At 34.9% G+C, this 22,782-nt stretch overlaps 1 protein-coding gene across 2 annotated transcripts in view; it reads right to left on the bottom strand.

The window, feature by feature from the left end:
* Positions 1 to 1,562: 1,562 nt before the first annotated feature.
* Positions 1,563 to 22,782, bottom strand: part of LOC134538834 (phosphatidylinositol 4,5-bisphosphate 3-kinase catalytic subunit delta isoform) — an 83,273-nt gene continuing 62,053 nt past the window's right edge. For both annotated transcript variants that reach the window (XM_063380362.1, XM_063380363.1), the window contains exons 15-16: positions 21,388 to 21,681; positions 1,563 to 15,364 (exon numbers count right to left, since the gene is read on the bottom strand). In XM_063380362.1, the coding sequence (XP_063236432.1) occupies positions 15,236 to 15,364; positions 21,388 to 21,681 (423 nt within the window). In that variant the 3' untranslated portion in view covers positions 1,563 to 15,235. The remainder of the gene's footprint in view (positions 15,365 to 21,387; positions 21,682 to 22,782) is intronic.

The raw sequence follows: 22,782 nt of genomic DNA, 5'->3' as shown, positions 1-22,782 counted from the left end.
ATAGGTTAAGGCGGGCTTTTCAAAAGTCGCTTTTAAATTTAGTACTTTAACTAAACTATTTTTTTATTAATTAATTTTTTGGTTATTTTTCCATTTTTTTTCCAAAATAAAGAGCAATAAACAAAAAGAAACAAAAGAGAATTAATTTAGAAATTTTAAAATCAAGTTGAACCGCCTAACCGACGTGCAAGGGAATATACTATTTTATGGAGCCAATTGAACAATCACTTTAATTCAAAAAGTTATAGTTAAAATAATCTGTTTGTTAAAGTAATAAGTGCAAATAAAAGTAAATTGATCAATTAAACAGTAGATTAAATTTACTCCTTCTTTGTATCCATACAAAAGTGATAATTCAATAAAAATGATTCCATTTTATTCATAAAAGTATGCAATAATTTCATCAATGTTTTGTTATGACGTTGTCACGTTAAACTATCGTCCGTAAACCGACTTTACAGACAACCAATATTTTTTTCTTTTTACAGATCTTGATGCATCCTTTTGGTAAATAACCTCTTTTTCTATGCATACTTATTACAAAAATGTAATTGAGTTTTCCTGCATGGATAGGAAGTCATAATTATCAGTTGAAGACAATTATAAAACCACCAGAACAAAAAAAATCTTAAAATGGTATTTAATTTAGTGAATGTTGAGACCACTAATTTTAACACACACCAGGTGCTACAACACTCATCTGGATCAGTTGCAGTACCAACCTCGAAATAATGCATCAACCTATATGATGTAGAGGTAATCTTTAACTATAAGAAAATATACTTAATTAATTTGGATAATCCATAATTATTATTTTGCATCATTTAACACTTAATAGTTGTAAAGCTATTTAATTTAAGTATATCAAATATATCACCTTTGTTTTATATACAATTTCAAAATTGGCGCTGTTAAAATCGTAATTTGTTTTTATGAAATTGTTTCCGGAAAACAATTCCGTGTATGATATGGAAACAAAATCTCCTGACACAAGGGTATATTGAGAAAATAGCTAGCCTGTGTAAGTAAAATAATTCAACAAAAATGCCAACTTGCTTATGATGAATTATGACGAAACAAAAGACACTGAACATTAAACACAAATACATTATTAACTGGAATTAGTATGTAAACTATAGACACTACTAAATATTTAAAAATCTTTTTCTATACCTATATTATTTGTTGGTTTTATTCCCATCTTTATTGACAGGTTGGTAAACCCCTTATCACACCCAAAAAAAACAATCCAATAAAGAATTTTTGCCAACATGGAAGTGTGCATGTGTGTGTCTTTTCTCTCTTTTTCTCTCTCTCTTTTTCTTCACCTGCTCTGTGTAGCTTAAATCACAACAAACTTTTGTCAGAATTGAGTTCATTTATCATCACTGTGCACTTATTTCCTACCAAAATTTTGGAATGTCTGAAGTTACATTGCCACACAGACTTCAATAGGATACAGGATAAAAGTGGCGGGAGGCATCACCGGTAGCATGTTCAACAGCACTTGCACGATAGTTTTGCCATTCACACAGGTAACAAAACAATAAAACCACGACGAGTAATAACAAGACTTTATTTCAAGCAGTGTTCACAAATACATAACAATGATAAACACGTACGATATATAGAAAAATGGCCTCATTGCAAACAAGTTTCTGTGTGTTTGGGGGAAAACGGACGTCACCTGAACAGGCAGATAGAGTTCTGTCCGCACCGAGCGTCCTGGTGGCTGAAACTTCCTGATGGGGGGGAGGGTAGCACTACAAATGAAAGTGTGTGTGTGGAGTCTACGTGCGACAGAAGTGAAACTTCTTGATTATTAGTAGTGACCTGCAAAATTCGCGGATTCATTGACCTTTAGGATAGACTCTACAGTCCTTTAAATACTCGCGGAAATGACACCTGTTCATTGGCTACTGACGCGTGAGACGTCTCAACTAGGCTGTCCCTAATTCGGCACTTTCTTGGTTTAGTGTTTCCCATTAGCTCACAGTTCCCCGGATAAAATGTGGGCCAATCACAGAAGCAGTAGGAAGGTATAGTTGTTTTGATGCTAGCCTATCGTGAAATGAATCCGCGAATTTTGCATGTCTCAATTATTAGGCATAGATAAATTATTAGTACTTTTTTTATTATGGAACAAGAGCTAATAATTGAAAATAATAAAGATGCGGGTATGATCTCAAAAAAAAAAACACTACAGAGTAGACAAACACAAGAGAGTTACGAGAATTACGCAGCATCTCTGCTGCGTCATTTCTACCTCTCCCCTGCCGTCTCCCCTTCCGGGTGTTACAACTACCATATAGCATGCTCCACTACGTACCTATCCTGCCGTATTCCCATTCGACCGCTAGCGCATGCGTTGGAGTGGCGTCGCCGCTGAAGCACTTTCCTCTTTCACTGGTTCCCCACCACGTACCCAACTATTCCCCTCGTGCGATCTGAATTTTCGCAATGCTTGAAAATTGTAGCCATCCTAAGCAAAGAAAAGTTTCACTTCATGAAAACATTTCAAGAAACCTTCAGTGAATATTTTTGCTCAGTTCTGTACTCAGCAAGCTGTCACGAAGATTATATTGTGCATTGCGATAAAACCGAAGTAACACCACAAAGAATGACGATACACCATAAACACAGAAATGTAAGTTAATACATCTTTCAGCACCGAAATGAAACTAAAAATATGAAAACAATCGGCGATTTGACCAAATTTAACTCACATCACAAAGATTTTATATTTTACGATGGTTAATTCATTGGGTGAAATTTATTTAGCATGAATTTCGTAGCAAAATATATTAACTGAACAGATTGAAAAAAATTAATATTACGTTGTTTGTTTTTGGATCTCTTATTACTAACATGTTTTTACATTATTGATGTTGGCAAATTTGGCTTTATGTATATATTTTCTGAGTAGTTATGCTCTTGACTTACTTATTGTTATTAGTAACGATTTTGTCGTATAAGTGCATCTTGACTGCGTTAGTCAAAATGAGACTATTTTGGTGAAATAAGTACTAAGAAACATTTTAGTTTCATATTTGTTAAATAATAAAAACAATGACACAGAACTCTCCTTTTTCAAAAATGAAATTGGCCAAAAAATAAAACCATAAAATCTTGTCCCTAGTCATCGATGATGATCCACGTAGTTCCGAGGCCAAACGAGTGCAACAACTACTACAAAACTTGCCAAATGCACCCCGTTTCACATCACGACACTTTCTAGTCCACACCACAACCAATCAGTGAATATCACAAACCTAAACCAGTTAAAAGTCAACACTGTGACTCATCAACCACAACATGCTGAAAATTTACTAGAAAACTATTTTAGCAAAATCTGTCACCTGCGTGACTAAGTCATTGATGAACCGCCACAGCCGATGCGTTCAGTAATTTTAAGTTGGTTCCAACACACGCCAAAACGCCAACCACGGCCCGACGGCTGGCTGCCACAGGCATGAAGACTCTGCTTACTTGTTGTCATGCAGCAACTATGCAGTCCAAGTCATTCGTGTGACACCTCCGCTCATGATGTTAACAGCTCGGCCACAGTAGTAGAAGTTCACAGTCCGAGGTCTCGCGTCAAAAGTCCCGCGTGCGACGAGCGCAGCAGCCACAGTTCAGACTCTACGCGTCGGTTGGGCCGTGCAGTGGCACGGAAATGAAAAACACGCCACGGCGCAGACAGTTTCGGTGCGCTGACGGCTGAGTGGCAAAATTTATCGGTACACTCGAGACGCAACAAAAGTTCCGTTCCAAACCAAACAAATTAACTCAACCAAACGAGTTATAAATACATAAATAATAAATATATGAAAGGTGACAAATCAATTTAACAGTACTTAACGAGAGACACTGAAGTGTGGAGCATGCCTCTATTACTTATGATTTTGCTGTATTAGTGCATTGAGTGTTAATGAGAATATTTTAGTGAAACAAATTTTAAGAAATATTTTAGTTTCAATTTTGTTGGTAATAAACTTTAATTTTAATGAATAAAGACAACATATAAAAATTAAAACCATTACACCGAAAGCTTCCGTTTTAAAAAAGATATTGTCCTTAAAAAAAACGCATAAAATCTTGTCCCGTCGACTAGGGATCCCTCATCCAGACACGGGAGCAGAGCAATAAACGGGCAGGACACTCATGTGCTCATTCCAGCGTGAGAGTTACACAGGACTGCCGTGGTGTTGGCGTTTTGAGATGCTGCTTGCGGTTTCCTACGTCTGCTGCAATCGTAACAAAGGGCAAGGATATCGTGGGACTGTCCCCAAGCATCTCCTCAAATTTCGGAAAATAGAGGGAATTTATATTCCTGTAGTTAGACATCAAATATTTTTGCACTGAAGAGTGCGCTATGATCTCATCCACCTCCATAAAATAATCCCCTCTGAAAATAAATTCTAGGTTATGCTTGTGGGTATTAATAACATAATAAATGGTTTCAACACTTCACAACTTATTATTTTAAACTCTACTTTATAAAAACATTTAGGCTGAAAGGTGCGAAGTAATAAATACTACAGTTACGGGATGATAAGTCCAGCCACCAGACTTTACGATAAATGCACTTAAATCAATTCATTGTGGGAGAAAAAAATTTGTAATAATTTTCCATGTTATTGTTTTCCATCCAAGCGAAGGAAGTTGAATGACAACAGAAAAATGGCTATTGGAAATTCTGTTTCACACACAGGATAAACAAGCTTTCATCTTTAAAATGGTATTTTTATGCTCATAAATATCTTATAGCTATAACATAGTACACATACAATGTTTAAAATACTTTCAACTAAAATAAACATACACAATATGCATAATGTACAGAAACCAAGCATGGAAACTAAGAACCACAATTATTCAAAACAAAATACTCTCTCACACTTACTGATGGCAAGCCAACCAAATTCTTGGCAAAACATACCCTTTAACAGTTTCATATTGTAGATTGTACCAAGACTTAACACTGAACTTACAAAATTGACAAATAAAGCAATGTTTATACATATTTCTTGAACCAAGAGCAAGACGAAACCTACAGAAAGAAATCATAATATGGCTTGCTGAACAGGTTAATGGTCTCATTGTCTTACAAGATCTCTCGTTACCTTGCCTCCAGGTAGCATTTGTAAACTTGCATTGCGTGTGTTAAGCAGTTTTCCCACTGCATGCACATAATAAAAATTCATATGTGCTCATTCATTACAGTTTATAACAAACAAATAATATACGAAAGTAGCTTAAAAGCCAGAGAAACTTGGTTTTTCAGAGCATGTCTAATTGGGAAGATTTCGAAGAAACACTACCTCTTGCAGCTGTTAGTGTGGTGCGACTCCAGGAAACATTTTTATATGGTTTTCTGTTTTATGGTCCACAGGACCCCAAAAACAATGTCATATGTATGCACCCGTACACACACACACATGCATGCATTACACACGCATGCACATGTATGCATAAACACACACATGCATGTGCATGCATACACACATGCGCACATATGTTCATGTACACATACTCTCTCACATATGCATGCATGTGCACACAGAGTGTGTGTGTGTGTGTATGTATGTATGTGTGTGTATGTGTGTATATATATATATATATATATATATATATATATATATATATATATATATATATATATATGATTTTGATCCCACAATACTTGCAAAAAAAAAAGCTGTAAGCTTTAAGGAAAGGAAAGAAATAAACACCTACTTTAGGGCTTTCATATGGCTACTGAAGAGACACAATAATGTGATTTGCACTTCTTTTCTTTCTCAGAAGTAAAAAACCACTTTGAACTCAAACTGTCTTTCTAACAAAAACATTCTAGTAGACAAATTCTACAAACTTATTGTTTCACAGGTACAGGGAACAAAACTGTAATGGAAATAGTTATACTAGAATGTTTTGTTTTGTAGTTAAGTGGATTTGGTTCAGAAAATTTTATTTTCTTATGGAAAAAAAAAAAAAGAATATTACCACTTAGGTCTGACCGTATTAAGGGGCTGGGTATGCACAACTAAATAGCTGAATAATGTTACATTTGGGAATCAAAATTTAATAATGTAGTTTTAAGCAATTAATTTATTATATTTTTGATTGGTTATAGATATTGTTTTATGATACTTTATAAAGTCAAGTTAATTATTGTACGTAAAAAAATTCTGCTATTTTCTTGCAGACATGGAAAATCATAATGCAGGACTCATTGGGAGTGATATATCCCAAAACTATAAAAACATTTGGATGTGCACAGGATATATTTGAATAGCAGATGATTCCTTACAACTAAATAAGGCAAAATGATGTTCACCACTTTCTTCCTTGAGTGATTCCCATGAAAATGATACATCCTTAAAAATAAAATTTTTAAAATACTTTTTACTTTTACAGAGATACTAAAGACTATTTGTTACTGTTTGGGTTACCACCTATGCTGTCCAGAAACATCCCGTATACCTAGTTTAAAGTTTTAATAGAACTATGAAACATAAAATGTAACAATTTAAAGTAAAACTGACTTTAAAAAAAATGCTTGGGAGTTGTGTAAAAATGAAAGTAAAAACTGCTTTCCTGTGGATTGCGAAAAGGAACCATGTACTACAATGTCTGGAAAAAACATCCGTTGCTAAGGCCACCTGGAACTTGTCCCAAAGAACAATACAAGGCAGTTCATCTTAGCACTGGCTGCAAATAAAAGTCATCAAATGGCTTAGAAAAATAACTGCAACAATTTTAAAAGGATCTTCAAAAGTTCCACTCTCGCGTACCTGAACCTGTTCAGCAAGTAACATTTGTCATGGATAAAGAAACTTTACTGTCATACGTGGGTCATACAAGCACACATATGCCAAACACTAACTGAAAGCTGCATTTTCACACATGCTGTATACTCAAAATATATTTGTCCAACAAAGAATAAATAAAATACATAATTAAAAAAATGTATTTATCAAACTGCTTTGGTCTGGAGACAACCAACATGCAGACTTTATGTACCGACAACGCAACAAATCATAAAATACACAATACAAAGCAAAACATACGACACACCAAAATATAAAAACTCAACTGTGATGATGATCAATATAAAGTTAGCCACCTTAAAGATTTTTCCAGTTATTTCATTGCAATGAGATCCAACAAACATACAGCTTAAAATATAGAATATGTATCATGTTGTATCAACTTTAAAAATGAATTTGATGGATTCTAAGGGCAGCCAAAACAAACCATTTTCACATTGTTACAAGAGAGACTCAACTGAAGAAAAAAACAAAATCATTGGGGTTTTATGGTTAATGAATGTTTGAAACCTAATAAGAGGTTGCTTTAAAAGAAACAACTTAACACCTAAACTATGTAGCTAAGCATAGCGACAAGTTCAGATGATACATAAAGTCTTTTACTCTTTTACACAAAACATTTTTCTAGAGCTGTGCCAATTCACAAAATGTTGCATATGTGCTGAGTCAACAATGAACCAATTCTGTAATACAAATTCACCAACATCCTGCTAAACATTAATTTATAGGCCAGATTTATATTATGATTCTACCCTATGATCTGAAAACGGTCAACTTTAACATCAGCACGCAGTGTTTTGATTTTTACAAGCACACATTTATCCTGATCCGTATGCTGTCAGTTCTAATCTACTTCTAACAACCTGCCAAACTCTTTTCTCCATAAAATACTTTAGCCGATAACGTGGGTGTTGGTAAATGGTTCCGAATTACTGTGTTTAATCCAGCTTTACTATAGTAGTCTTCACAAAAATTACATGGCCATATGTAGCAAATAACGCCACATAAAAAAAACCCTAAAACATTTCATAAATCCTGTAGAAATTGTTTCCCTACCCGACGAGAGAATCTTCTGTGACCCCGAAATTTTACCAGAATTTCGAGAACTAGCACAGCAATATTTGTAAATAACTGAATATTCATTTGTTTACAAAGTGTAAGTATCCAAAATCGAATCGAATCCGAATAATAAACCTACATATTCGTTTTAATATTTGAATTTTTGCACAGTCCTACTTTTAGTCTCATTTTCACCTCTTTTTATCATGTATTTATCTATGAAGTTTATAAAAAACTTACATTGGCAGCTGGTACAGGTTAAAGTATATGTTTGTATCATGGAGTTAAGAAGTTGGGGAGTGGGTGTGCGTAATCTTCACCGTGTTTACATTTGAGGTAAAAACGAGAATGATAATGCTCTTGAGAGCAAACAAAACATAATGGGCTACAACGTACTAGTTAAAAGTCCGAATGCTCTATATTTTTATTGTCCAATTCTGGAATTGAAATGATGTGTATGTGCAAGTTTATCTTTATATGAAATGAAACTTAAATGTTGTCCTACAATATGAAAAATTGCAATTTGGGAATACAATAAAGCAATAAAACACTAGATATGTGTTGACCATTTGGATTGTTAAATTTTCATAACTTTCACACACTATTAGAACATAAAAAGGCTGCTCATTGTTATTAAGCCAATTCAGTAATGGTTTTCATAGTATGTCATTCGTGTTTACATTTAAGAACACCGTGTTATAATAAATTTTTTGTAATGGGCAATATAATTCAAAACATTAAAACTTCCATTCACACTATTTCATACGTTATTAGTAAGCCTGTGCGAATATCAGTTTTTTAGTTAGAATCGAATTCGAATACGAATACCAAATTATTCTCGAATACGAATATTGAGTTCGAATAATTGGAATGAGAATTGAAATCCCATAAAACATGTTAGGTATATCACATCACATTACAATATGATAACAGGTACATATTTACTGATACAATGTATGTAGAATCAAAAAACTGACAGTACTTAAAATTTTAAGGTTCTCCAATTTTATAATTAGTTCGTATTAAAAAGAGTCTTGTCAAATCACTACATATTAGCAAATTTAAATTTTTGTGGAGAAACACAAGCTGCTCTACATTTTCGGGGAGTAGACTCTCTCTTCTACACGTCACAATGTTGCCAGCTGTTGAGAAAAGTCTCTCACTGCACACTTGTGTGGCAGGCATAGACAAGTACTTTCTTACTACCACAGCTATGTTTCGGAAACAAGTGCGCCCCTTCTCTGACTAGAAACTGAAAGGATTTTCATTCTTTGGGATTAAGGGTGCTGCCAGATATTCGTTTACTTCTCCTTGGATAGTTTCTTCGTAGCTTGCAAGAGTAGACTGAGCTGCTGTTGAAGGTTTCACGTAGGCCCACAGAGATGACTTCTTAATAGGCATTTCACTTGTAGCCTCACTTGTCTCAGCTATAGTTTCAGCTACTGTGTTCAGCTTACACAGCTTACATACCTCCCTGCACAAATTTTCAACCAATATTTTTTTTAAATTTTCATCCCCAATTAGTGAATCTTTGAACCATGGATCTACCATCATAGAAAACACATTTACCTCACAATCTTGGTACACCATGTAACGTGATCGCAAGCTAAGTAAGTTCTTGGCAAGAGTTTTTTTTTGACGCGCGGGACAGGATAATTGCCTGAGCTGTCACTACACGAGGAATTTGGGAAGGGTGGGAAGGGTATGAAAAGGTGGGGGGGTGTTTGCCGCCTGCATCCGGTCGTTTACAGTGTATTATCCTATTGAAAAACATTGATGTAGCATGTTAGGCTTTTGGAGTCTTTGCTGTGAGTATGCGGCCAGATGTTTTCCACATGGTCTGTACAATTTTCTTCCTCTTCGCCGTAATCTTCGGAACGAAATTACAGTGCCGACAAACCATGTTTCACCCTCTAATCTGAAAACTGTCACCTATAACGTCCCGGTTGTGTGGATTTTACAGACACATATTTATCTTTATCAGTATACTGACAGTTCAAATCTAATTTAAACGACCTGACGACATTCTTCTATATAAAATACGTTAGTTATCGCTCCGAATTACTGTGTTCAAACGGGCTTTACGTGGCCAGATGTAGTGGAATAACACCACATACATAACTCTAAAACATTACGAAAATCCCGCGGAACTTTTGCCCCTGCCCAACGAGAGAAACCTCCGTGATCCCGAAATGTTTCCCGGTTTACCGGTTTCAGTGATCCCGCTCAGCCTTTTTCGTAAATGACTGAATATTCGTTTTTTCAAAGTGTTAGTATTCAAAATCAAATCGAATACGAATAATAAACTATTCGTTTTGATATTCGAAAATTCGAATATTCGCACAGGCCTAGTTATTAGGTAGTTATTATACGTTATTTAAACAATCTGAAAAATAACTGTAATTTCAGATACAGAAATGATTCTGTTATTTATGAATAAGGCAAGATTAGGTAGTTAGGTATCCACTCACATAACATTAAGATGCCTTTGCTGATTCTATACTCTATGTAGACTGTTTTAATTTATTTTAGAGTGTATAGGGGTTGTATGCATACTAGTCGCTTCAGTGCTTATTTTGTTTCTTACGTTAACTTTTCACTTGATTTATTATTAACCTTATTTCCCAGGATCCACTATTTTTTTTATTTATTGCATCCGTCTACCTTAAGAAATTTTAACAATGCAATTAGCATATTAATATTTCCGTATCCTTTTCCATTATTGACTTATTTCGTGGTAAGAAGTATTTCAATATAGCGATTTTAAGTTATTTTCTGTTTATAGTAATTGTTTTTAATGATTTTTATCCTACCATTTTCCCATCTTAATGACTTCCTCAGTTGCGAGTTTATTAAGAAGCCAATCATAAATATTTTTGTGACAGTGGTGACTTAAGGGTTTAAAATTTGTATCAATACAAAATAAATGATTCCTTTCGAAAATAACATACACAGCTTGAACATAAATATGAGCTTTAATTAATAACACACTGAAATTTATCCACAAGTTATTAAAAATTTTTTGAAAAATAGTGTCAAATTCCTACATTGGTAGTTGTGGAGCTTTGAATGATAACATTTGCGAATTTGATAAAAACTGATTTAAGTCAGCACAGCTCTAGATTTTTCTATTAGAAATATAAATATAAATATTTAACTTTTGTACTAACAAATCAAATACTTATTTGTTGTTATTTTAGTTCATTATTTTTTTTTACCCAGTAGTAATAAACAAAGGTTTAAAAAATACTTACATATATAAAAGTGAAATTACTCTTAAGCATATATGTTTAAATACGAACTAAGAATTGAACTAATAACCAACCAAAACACAGACATGATAAAGTTTATAGCTCAAGAGCTGGCAAAACCAAAAAATTATGAAACTCAACACAATCTAACATCACAAAAGTAACCAGAAGTGACAGTATTTTGAGACATCTGCAAATATTTTTTTTTGATGTACACTAACTTAAAAGCACTGTTACATGATCAAGCAATCAAACTCAAACCTATTGCCAAATATTGCAATACTCTTCAATTTCTTAACCTTCACAGGATTTTAAGGCAAGAGTTTTAGGTTATAAATATCCTTACTTTAATGATTTGTATAGAAATAATAAGGACAATAATGATAATGCATAGTAATAAAAAAAAACATGAATAACTACATTTATGTGAAAATTTCCCAACTACAGTTTTAATAACAAAATATGACCATTTAACTGAATAAGAACATATACCAAAGCAATATTGCAGCTAGATGAATCGAATCTCAATCAAATTTTCATGTATGATGTTTGTTAATGTTTACTAACTGAATTGCTTATTCTACAAACAAAAAGCTTGTTGACACAGAATACCATTTCAGTTCCATCCATAAAATTGAATCTAATAATGATCTATTATTGATTAATCCACAGTTAAGAAGATTAGAAAAATTAATCTTAAGTTTTATTTTTCAAATATTTAGGTTACTAGCATGAAATAACAAAATTTAGGTTTTTTTTATTAAATGTCATAAGTTCAAGGGCAAAATTGTGTTTCTTTATATGACTGAATTCTAATATTAATTTATTCTAATAAAAGTAGATTTCAAATCCAAACATTTTATTAGAGCTGTGCCGATCTACAAATTTTGCTGATACACTGATCTACTGATATGCTGATATGAATTTTTAATATCGGCCGATCCCGGACCGATACAATATAAAATAATTTTAATATTTATGTATACTTATTTTTACATTTTTGTGAATGTTTCAATAGCTAAAATTATTATTAATATAAAAATTGTATACGTACATACCTCCAACCTTCAATTTTTACTTACACCTGTATCAAAATAAAATAAAAATGTAAAATATAACAGGAGTTGCAAATTTGCTGTGTGTTTAATGTCTGAATATGTATTTTTTTTTTTTACAATATGCAAATGTACACAGAATGCTTACAACTTAACATGCAGAAAATTAAGCCTATAACACAAAATAGTCTTCAAGCAGAACATATCTTAAACTAAGCTTTCTTCTTTATCGACAGTTATACTTCTGACATTTCAAGGATTTAAAAATGAAAGCAAGACTAGGCCTATTATAGTTGTTTGATAAAACTGTTCACTGAAACGCAGGTTTGTCTTAAGACTAATCAAGGGGAAAAATATGTAGCTGACAAACACAACTTATTACATAATTAATTTTAAAAAGGTGGCTTTTTGTTTAAGTTTATTTTATTGGCCCTTTAGCTTAATTCACAACTCCCAATATAAAAAGTCTAACAATAATAAAAAAAACATTTTACAAATAATGCATACTAAAGAAAGACTAGCAATGTGTTCTATGTCAATTTTGAATGGTCTAACAATGCACTGCCTTTTACTCTCATTGTTAATTTTGCATGTTCCTTTTCTAGGTGTTTTCTTAGATTTGTAGTATTGAAACCACGTACTTTTGTTTCACCTCTCGATCTTATAACACCACAAATTGTACATTTAGCTTTGGAATTATCGTCTTCTAAAACTGTAAAGTATTGCCAAATTAAAGACATGGTATTCTCACAAATATTTTTTTATTCGGCCTCTCAACACTACAGAAAAATAACAAGCACGTGTGTTACTTAATTTCCGACTTTTAGCATTACCGAAACAAAAAAAAAGTCTAATAAAAAAATTTCAAGGATGCATTAATTACTGCATTTGTTTATATTTGGATTGTAAAGCTGAAGTATCTCGTAAAGTTACAGGCGTCACAATAAATAATAATTTTTAGCAGTTTCGTTGCTTTTAATAAACAAAACACGTATTTTATTCAAGCGGTACGCTAAAAGAAAATCGAAATTTGGTCAATCGATTACGCTTTGAGAGCCATCTGTCTGGAAACGTACTAACTACCTAATGTAGCGACGTGAGACCTATCTCTCGCTCACTTCTCAAACTACTGCCGGTCGTATGAAACGTAAACAGAAATAAAACTGCTTATTAGTTGGCTTTGGTGAAAATTTATTTTTGGGGATAAGTTAGCTAAACAGACATATGTTTTAAGAAAACTGCCAAAGCATTTTGTATTTTGTAAACACGTTATCTTAGATGTATATTTACGGCTTTTATTACCGCGCCCGGTCTTTGTGTACGGACTGCGAGACATCGCCATTTTATGTCGCACGATAAACATGACAAGAAAAAAGAATCGTAATTCGGGGAAACTTATACCGTGTTGCGAAGTTAATTATGAAACCTAATTTTAAATAATTATTACATACCTATTCGTGCAATAATTATGGTAAAGTTTATTACAAATCCTCGAAATAATTAAGTAAAACAATTTAACAATAACAATATCTGGGCAAAAACGTACAGTATTGGCAATTTTTTTCTCATTTTGGTGGATCCTGAATACGATCCGACACACCAAAATATCGGCAATATCGGTACCTGCCTATACGGATCGGCACAGCTCTACATTTTATTGCTATTATCTGAATGATATTGGCTTTAATTTGAAAGCACAAAATATTTCTTGAATAGTTCTCAAAATAATAAGAAAAAATTACATTTCAAATTCTATGGCAATATGTACAATATTTTAACGTCACAAATAATACATTTATGTAAAGATCATAACAATATATAAACATGACTAATTACTATGTTTTCATCATAAACTTATAAAAATATACAATTTTTCCAAAACGAAATTTCACACACAATGAACTAAACTTGTTTAGTAAAAAGAAAACTGCTTTCTGATAAAAAAACTTTAGCTACAAGAAATATTTACTAATGCTATTCAAAAAAAAAAAAAAGAAAGAAAATTTAATGCTTATATACATCTAATATGTGTTGATATTTCCCTAACTGAGATCTTTTGCCAACAGCTCATTCATAGCAAATATTACAAGTAATAAAAGTTGACATTACAATAAGTTAACATGTGCTGTACCGGGTGATACATAATCACACAAACAAAAGCTGAGTATCTCGTGTGGGATGGGAAACTGATTCACTTACGAAAGGAGACCTATGTTTCAAAATGCATGGTTCGGGCACCTTAAAAGCATGTGTGAAATTTTCGCATTGTTCTTGGCATCCTAACAAATCTAAGAGATGTTTTGCCGATCCTACTGGGCGTGGTGCCACTACTGATTCCTCCAAGTCGAGTGCCTGCAACGCAACAGAGCTCCAAGAACTCTTTTTTAATGTAAGGCAACATCTGGACACCACAAGTTCACACAGATGGATTGGTAGAGAGAGAGTCCTGTTCTATGACCAACACGGTCACATCTTACACCTCTCGACTGTAAAATTTCATGTCCACCATGCTTTTCTGAACTTGAGCCTGCTCTCTTGGAAAATAATCAGTTTCCTACCACGCATCAACATACTAAGTTGGCGTCGGCGCTGTTTTTGCATCACACGGCACGTGTTTACTTTAGGCCAACGTCTTGACTAGCTCTTGATACAACTGGAGGCCAATGAGTAGAATATTTATCTTACAGGTATGCCTGTAGTGTAAACACAAAAAAGTAGAAATATATATATTTAAAAAAAAAAAAAATAGATAACATTCTCGCAGGTGCATGAAAATGAAAAAAAAAAAAAAAAAAAAGTACCAGTGAACAATCTGTCTTGAGCTAGCAAATGTATCAAGAGCTAGCGGTGAAAACGTGAAGAGCAAGGATGAAATCCCAACGACGCATTCAGCGCCAAGCGCAGAGAGCGTGTGCACCCCCGCGTTTCCCAAAGAATCCACCAGCGACGTTCGAATCGAAAGACGCGCGCCAGTCAATCATTACCTGCCCCGGCGGACACACTTCCCCCGCCTGCGGCCCTAAGCGCGCCGCGAGCGTCACTGGTTGTTGTTCTTGGAGATGTTGTGCGTCGCCCAGTTCAACGACGTCTTCCACGAGTTGCTCAGGGCCTCGTCGAACTTCGACTTGAAGTGCTGCCGCGCGTCTTCCTCAGTCATGTCCAGAACCTGTAGTAACAAAAAAAAAGAGGGTTGTCTGTAAAGTCGGTTCACGGACAACAGTTTAACGTGACAACGCCATAACAAAACATTGATGAAATGATTGCATACTTTTAATGAATAAAACTGGATCATTTTTATTGAATTATCACTATTTTGTATGGATACAAAGAAGGAGTGAAATGAAATCTACAATTAAATTGACAAATTTACTTTTATTTGCACTCATTAATTCAAATATTTTTATTACTTTAACGAAGAGATTATTTTAACTATAACTTTTATACATGTTTGCTATTTAAATTATTCCAAACTGTGTTATTCTGTTAAGGATAGGACGATGATAGGAAAAGTAGGAAACGAATGGGAGTGTTTCAAGTTTAATCTGCCTCGAAAAAGTCAAATTCGATGGCTGTTCCACTCGAGTGGAAGAGAGATAGATGGGCGCAAGCGTACAATGAGCGTAACGGGACACAGCATAACAGGACACTTTTTTGTGCGTTCATTGATTTATTAGACGTCACGTCAAAAATTCAAAAGTATCTGATACTAGGAGTTTTGAATTTTTTTAAATTTCAACCAATGGTTTTACTGTGATAATTTGTTTAATCAAAAACTCTTTAAGCCAAAATTTTATATTAAGTTTAGGATTCTTACAATAAATTATAACAGGCATGATAATATATCTATTTAAAAAAACGTAATGATTAGGGCACTGAAATTTTCGCGAACCGCGAAATAAAGCGAAATAACGCGAAATGTTAACAATTTTAATTAAAACACGAAATTCCACACAAAAAACCCTTTTCGCGAAATTGACACGAAATCTGCTTACTTGTACACGATTTTTTGAATGGAAAGGTCAATTAAATTAATAACAACATAGACAACATTTTTAAATCAGTACAGATTCCTAAACACAAATTTCCCACTTAAAGACTACTTTATTAACCACTTTTTGTCTTCGTACATGTATCAAAACAAACATAATGGCTTCGGTAGCAACTGTAGAAATACGACTTTTGCGAGACGTTTTGAGTTCGAAAGTATCGATTCAAGAATTGAGTTGTATACTTCGCTATCACGTTTACGCTTAAAATCATAGTTTTCTTCCTGTATTTCATCAGTTTAACATTTCCATACGATTCGGTCCCATTTACGGTTTATTTAATAATGAGAATCGATCTTAAAATGAAATTACCGCCTGCGAAAAACGTTTTGTAAAACGTGTGAGTTAATCTCTGGCTGCACAGATTACTACTACGGCCATGTCAGGGAAGCCTACAACTCACGTAGTTTCGGTTCCCTGCAAGAATTTCCGAAGATTTCCGAAGTCTTGCGTTTTGGTATTAACCTATTAACCCCACTTCAGCCACTAAATCAGAAGTTTCCAATGAAAACAAGCATGTTGTGACTGACCTAACCTAACCTAACCCTTCGATATTTTAATTTCAATTTTTGAGAGAAATTCGAATTTGCATGAACGTGGTAGGGAACCGAAACTACGTGAGTTGTAGGCTACCGGCCATTCACGAGGAGAATAAGAACAAATGCAAATGTGTCTATGTTATTGTTTACATAGATCATGACGCTTTCGTATGAAAGAGATTTTGTGTAAATGTAAGCCTTGTATGCTCAAAATGCCTGAAGTAGTGACAGTTTTCGATCGTGCACTCGAATTTGAAAGTGAAGGCGGTAAATATGTTGTTTAGCGGTATTTGCGAAAAAAAATGTTAAAAATCCAAAAATACTTTTATTATATGCTCTTTCACTTCCTCTTTTCATTAAACCCGGCGGAGATAAGAAATTCTAAATACTTAAGGAGATATCAAATTTTTAATTTTCATAGTTGGGCGATATTTGTTAAAAAAAAAATTTAAAAATTCCAAAAATACTTTTATTATATGCTCTTTAACTTCCTCGTTTCATTAAACCCGGCGGAGATAAGAAATTCCAAATACTTTAGGAGACTGAATTGTCAGTTCTGGAAACACATGTTTTTTTTATTCATGTACATAGGCCTATTCTTTTAATGATTTTTAAACTCTGATAGTGTTAAAATTGCTTTTATGGAACTCACAATCACTAGTATAATTTAGGATTATGATTGTAGTATGGTTTATATTTTTATGTGTTGGTTTTGTATTTTTACATTTTTCTCCATGATTTTACAGAGCAGTTTTTTTATGACGAAATGAGACTATTTTTATGACGAAATCTGTTAATTTTATTCACCATGAAAGTGGGGCCCTAGTAATGATCATATTTTACATTCAAACCTACGAGTTATAATATGTTCAAACGGATGTGATATTTTCGATATTATGGGTGTTACAGCGATTTTTCTGTTTTTCAAAAAAACTTTCCCCATTTCTACCCCTTTGTTTGGATATTGCCCATTAACAAACTCAACCGAGATTTTCCACTACTATATGTTATGTTTTGAGTTGGGAAGTGATTTGTGAAAAAGTGCGATAGTTATAGTGTCCACAAAATTGTTATACATACATCCTTTGAGTTGACGATGGTTTTGGGGTTTATAGACCATGAAACAAAAAACTATATAAAAATCTTCTGACAGTCTCACCATGGTAACGGCTACAATAGGTACTAATTCATTGAAATCTGCCTAAAAGACATTATCAGCCAGGACGGTAGTTTGAATTTCTAGCCATCGCTGCAGCAACACAGAGACTGCCGAATGATCGTGTGGCAGTCTGCCGTTACTTTTCGCAATATGAAGGCAAAGGTTCTACAAAATAAATGACGTTCAAGTGATAACTTCTCGAATCCATGGGGCGAGGCAAAAAGGAAGGGGAGAGGCAGGAGGGAAAGGGGCAAGGGAGGGGGTGAGGTGGAATAGGTAGTGGGAGAAGAGATATGGTCTGACAAGCTACTCTTGATGCTGGATGCCAAGGAAGAAGGGGAAGGGGGTGTGTTTGAGTCCATGAAAATCACACATTCGAGGCTATTAGAGATACTGGTTTAACATGTATGATGGTTCGCGCTCTAAATTAATTTTTTTTAAGATAGTTCAAACATGTTTTAAGGATGCCACGGCATGCTATACTGGAGAAAGTTCTTAAATTTGGTTTTAAAAAAAAAATACTTTTTTGGACAGAGTTTAGGAAAATCGCACAGTTGAGGACTTAAAGAGCCCCTATTTAAACCTGTACGATGGTTCACACTCTAAATTTAATTTCTATCGATAGTTCAAACATGTTTTATGGATGCTACGTAGTACATGCTATACTGAAGAAAGTTCTTAAAGCTGGTTAAAAAAAATACATTTTTGGACAGAGTTTTAGAAAAATCACACATTCGAGGACTTAAGGTGCCCGCCTCATCAGAAGTGTACGAGTGTTAGTGAGGCGGGATGATAAGCGTGACGCTCACTGGTATTTCTAACGCAGTATAACTTCTAAGCGCAAGGCTCTGAACTGACGCGCAGCCTTCTCGTTGTCACAGGATTACTGTGAAATCTGAGCTGTGACCGTAACATATTAAACGGCCGAGAAATGAAGATGAAGGTGTAATGCAAGTCCCTCAAGTGCTTTCAAGAATCTGTGCTGGTTGTCTTACGCCTAAAAATTACTCTGAAAACGTGCGTTTTAGCCACTTTAACTCTTGTAAAAATACAGTTTAAAAAACTTAATCCAAAATCAAGAGTACTTTTCGGCCCTCAGACAACTCTTAAGTGCTTTCCGTAAGCAGACCCCACTCGGGTATCTCGGGTAGTTTTGAAATCGCGTTGTTTTTCCTGAAGCTCTGCGTGCCATATGTGTGTGCCCGGGTGGGCAGGGGGGACTTAAAACCCTGTACGATGGTTCACACTCTAAATTTAATTTTTATCGATAGTTCAAACTGCCGGAGAATAAAAGATGCGACCTCAAGGAGGAACGCCTGCGGGGGACCGCCTCACCAGGGGCGTAGCCAGGGGGGGGGGGGGGGGGGGTGTTTAGGGAATCAACCCCCCCCCCCCCCCCCCCTTAGCACCAAATCTTTAATTAATTTCTTATTCATCACTCAAACAAATTTCATATTAAAAATTAATAAAATATTTTTACCATTACAATTAGTGCTGGGCCGATTCCTAAAATATACTGATTCCGATTCCATTTTCGATTCTTAAATTAAAGGGTCGATTCTTCGAATCCGATTCCGATTCCTTAATTTTTAGCTGACAATGTTCAACAGAGTAATATACTCAGAAAAAAAAAGGTTGTTTATGATTTTAAAAATATAATTGCATTGTTTCATTTTCTGTGCAGAAATTAACATTATATACAGCTTATATAATGTTAAAAATTATGTTCATTACCATCAAGTTATGCTACCTTGAATTTCTAGCACAATTTGGCCTTTTAACCTTGCATATAGTTAGACGAAACATGTGTTCAAACACTGCCAATAATCAAAGATGTCTTATGACGTATTTTTTAAATAATGTTATAACTTAACCAACTTTAGATGCCTTACATTATCAACTCAATTAATTAATTGTAAAAAAAAGAGGTTTTTACGTTTAGGTTAAGAATTTTATTTTCAAGCACAACTAAATAATGATCCAAATAAAATGACAATATAACCTCGTTGATACATATTTCAAGGGACCTGGGCGAAAAAAAATAAAAAGGGGGAAATGTAAAAATAAAACTTTATTATCTCATTATGATGGAAATGACAAGATACAAATATGCACCACACTAAAATAAAATGTCAGAGATGCTTACGTTTTAATATATTACCTAGAACTTAATTATCTCACTTGGTGAAAAGAATAAATCCATCCAGTCTTGCAGTTCTTCACAACCGTAAAGAGAAAATAAATTTTCGGTTCTTGACTAAGAACATTCTGTGCATGTTTTAGCATCTCAAAATTTCCACATTTTATGGTGAGATTTTCTTACACAAAATATTTAAACTCTTCAAATAATCGCGTATTAACATTTAATTCATTTCAGAAATTTATTGGAAACAATTCTGTTAAACACAACTACTTTCAAAAGATTGTTTATGTTTGGTAATAAAAATTTACGAACGTTTCAGCAGCAATGTTTGGAAATTCAGATTAGCCAACTGCCTTTCCAAAATATATCTAATGTAAAAAGAGCATCGCTGAACACGCACAAGAACGCCGATTTACAGAAGTTTGGTTATGTTGCTTTTAAACTTATTTTAATATCGTCGCAGTAATCCACTGTGAATTTGGGTAAAATCTCATTCAAAAATTATTTTCTTTATTCCTTTAAAGTGCAGAGATGTGAAACATCTTAATTTTCATGTTCACGTCACCAAAGATTTGGTTCATGGCCGTATGGTTTACCATGGCCGGTAGCACAAACAAAAAATTAGGTTGTTTACAATGGCAAATGTAGCTGCCATGATCAAATAGTTAACTTTTACGTTATTTTACTTGCCGTTTACATTTACATAATTTTCTTTAAACATTTATGTTTTTGTCTAATTATTTTTGAAGGTTTACTATTAAATGCAGTGCTACTGCAACGTAATTTCCGAAAAATGCTTTCGCTTAAAGCGGGAAAGTAGATACTGCATTTGTACTATAGGGAAAATGGCGGTGCAAGTAAATAAATACGTTAATTACCGTAATTCGTATATCAGTTCCGTAAAAAAGATTGTATTATGTAGTTTAAAAATTATATTTGCATTCATTTTAGTATTTTCTTACATTGCGTAGGAGATGTATTTTGCAAACTTACAAAAACAATGCAGGAATCGGTCACGGTCGATTCCAAAACCATTGTATTCTGAATCCCACGATTATACTGGAATCGGTGGGACCGACCGATTCCGGAATCGAAATTGACCCATCACAAATTACAATATTTAAATTTAAGTACCGAAAACTGCTAAAATAGCACTATTTTATACCTTAAAATCCAAATTATTCCCGGGAGAGGACCCCCCGGACCACCCCGCTTTAATACGGGGGTGGGGGGGGGGGGCGGGGGCATGCTTCTTAACACCCCCCCCCCCCCCCACACACACACAAGTCCTGGCTGCCTCACCAGTGTGTCCCTCAGGTAGTTGAGGTCCTTCTCGGAGCTGAGCTCGGGCAGCCCCGTGGAGATCATCATCGCGAACAGCGACAGGATGAGGCGGCCGTGCTTGCGCAGCACGAGGAAGGCGTCCTCGCAGCACTTCTGGAACACCTCGAACTCGCGCGCCTCCTTCTTGGTCGTCTGGCCCTTGTTGATGACGTGCACGAAGTCGTGGGTCAGCACGAAGGGCACGCGCTCGCGCCGGAACCCGAACTTCTCCTTGAAGTGGCCCAGGATGTGGCCAAAGTCTATGTGGAAGAGCTGCGCACAGGGACGAGAGTACATCAACGTTCCAACAGTTCCTGAACGTGCAACACACACACACACACACGTGATCTTGTTTAGATCCCAGGGTGGCTACAAAAATACCTGGTGAACCAATAATTGAAGACTTTTTTTTTTAAACTTAATATAAATTTTTTTACAATTTTGTTTATATCACAGGATGATTATAAAAATACAGCGGAGTCCCGCATAATCCAAACCTCACTTATCTGAACATGTTTAGAGCCAAAATATATATTTTTAAGTCATTTTTTTTAAGTTTATAAATAAATTTTTATGTCTTGACTCAACTATCAACATGTTTGGTGATTTCATGCTTGAAAATGCTATGGGCTGTACTGCGTTTTAACTAAACGCTTATGAAGTTGTGTTTATTCCACTACAAGCTGTTGCATTACGGCAATTAATCATTCGCTAATATGAAAATATGGTAATCTGAACAGGGCTCTGCATCAATTAGTTTGGATTAGTAGGACTCCATTGCAATGTGCATAAGTCTTCCGTATAATTTTATCCCACTAAAAGTATAGCATGTTTGATTTTATTTTGAACTGTTATCAATAGTAGGGTTATTTATATTTGCGCAGTAATAATTAGTAGTCGTCATATATAATAATTTGGTGAGCGCGGGAATTTAAAACTAAGGGGGGTGTGGATGGAGGCAGAGAGGCAGGAGGAGGAGAAACGGTTAGGGAGGGGGTGAGGTGGCATTGGTAGTGGGGGGGAGAGATATGGTCCGACTGGATACTCTTGATGTAGAATGCCAAAGATGAAGGGGATGGGGTGGGGTAGGAAGGAGTGTGGTTCAATGGGATCTTCTTAAGGCTAAGATCCTGAGTTTCTCGCGAGCGGGCAAAGACACGCGTAGTTATCTTTGTCCTCAACAGAGCGCATTAGCAGTACTGTTGAACGATGTAGCGACGTGCGGAAAAAGGAGGGGGGTGGGCAAGAAGACGCTGTTCTCAGAATTCTTATCGCCCAGCGGGGTGTCATGTTTACGACCGGTCTGGGAGAGGGGGGGGGGGGGGAAGGGTGTACTCTTCCTCGGCTAGCATTAGATTTCCAATCCCTTTGCCT

Source organism: Bacillus rossius, chromosome 14 (assembly GCF_032445375.1).
Source record: "Bacillus rossius redtenbacheri isolate Brsri chromosome 14, Brsri_v3, whole genome shotgun sequence".
NCBI classification, from domain to species: domain Eukaryota; kingdom Metazoa; phylum Arthropoda; class Insecta; order Phasmatodea; family Bacillidae; genus Bacillus; species Bacillus rossius.
This window is presented reverse-complemented; position numbering and strand designations above follow the sequence as displayed.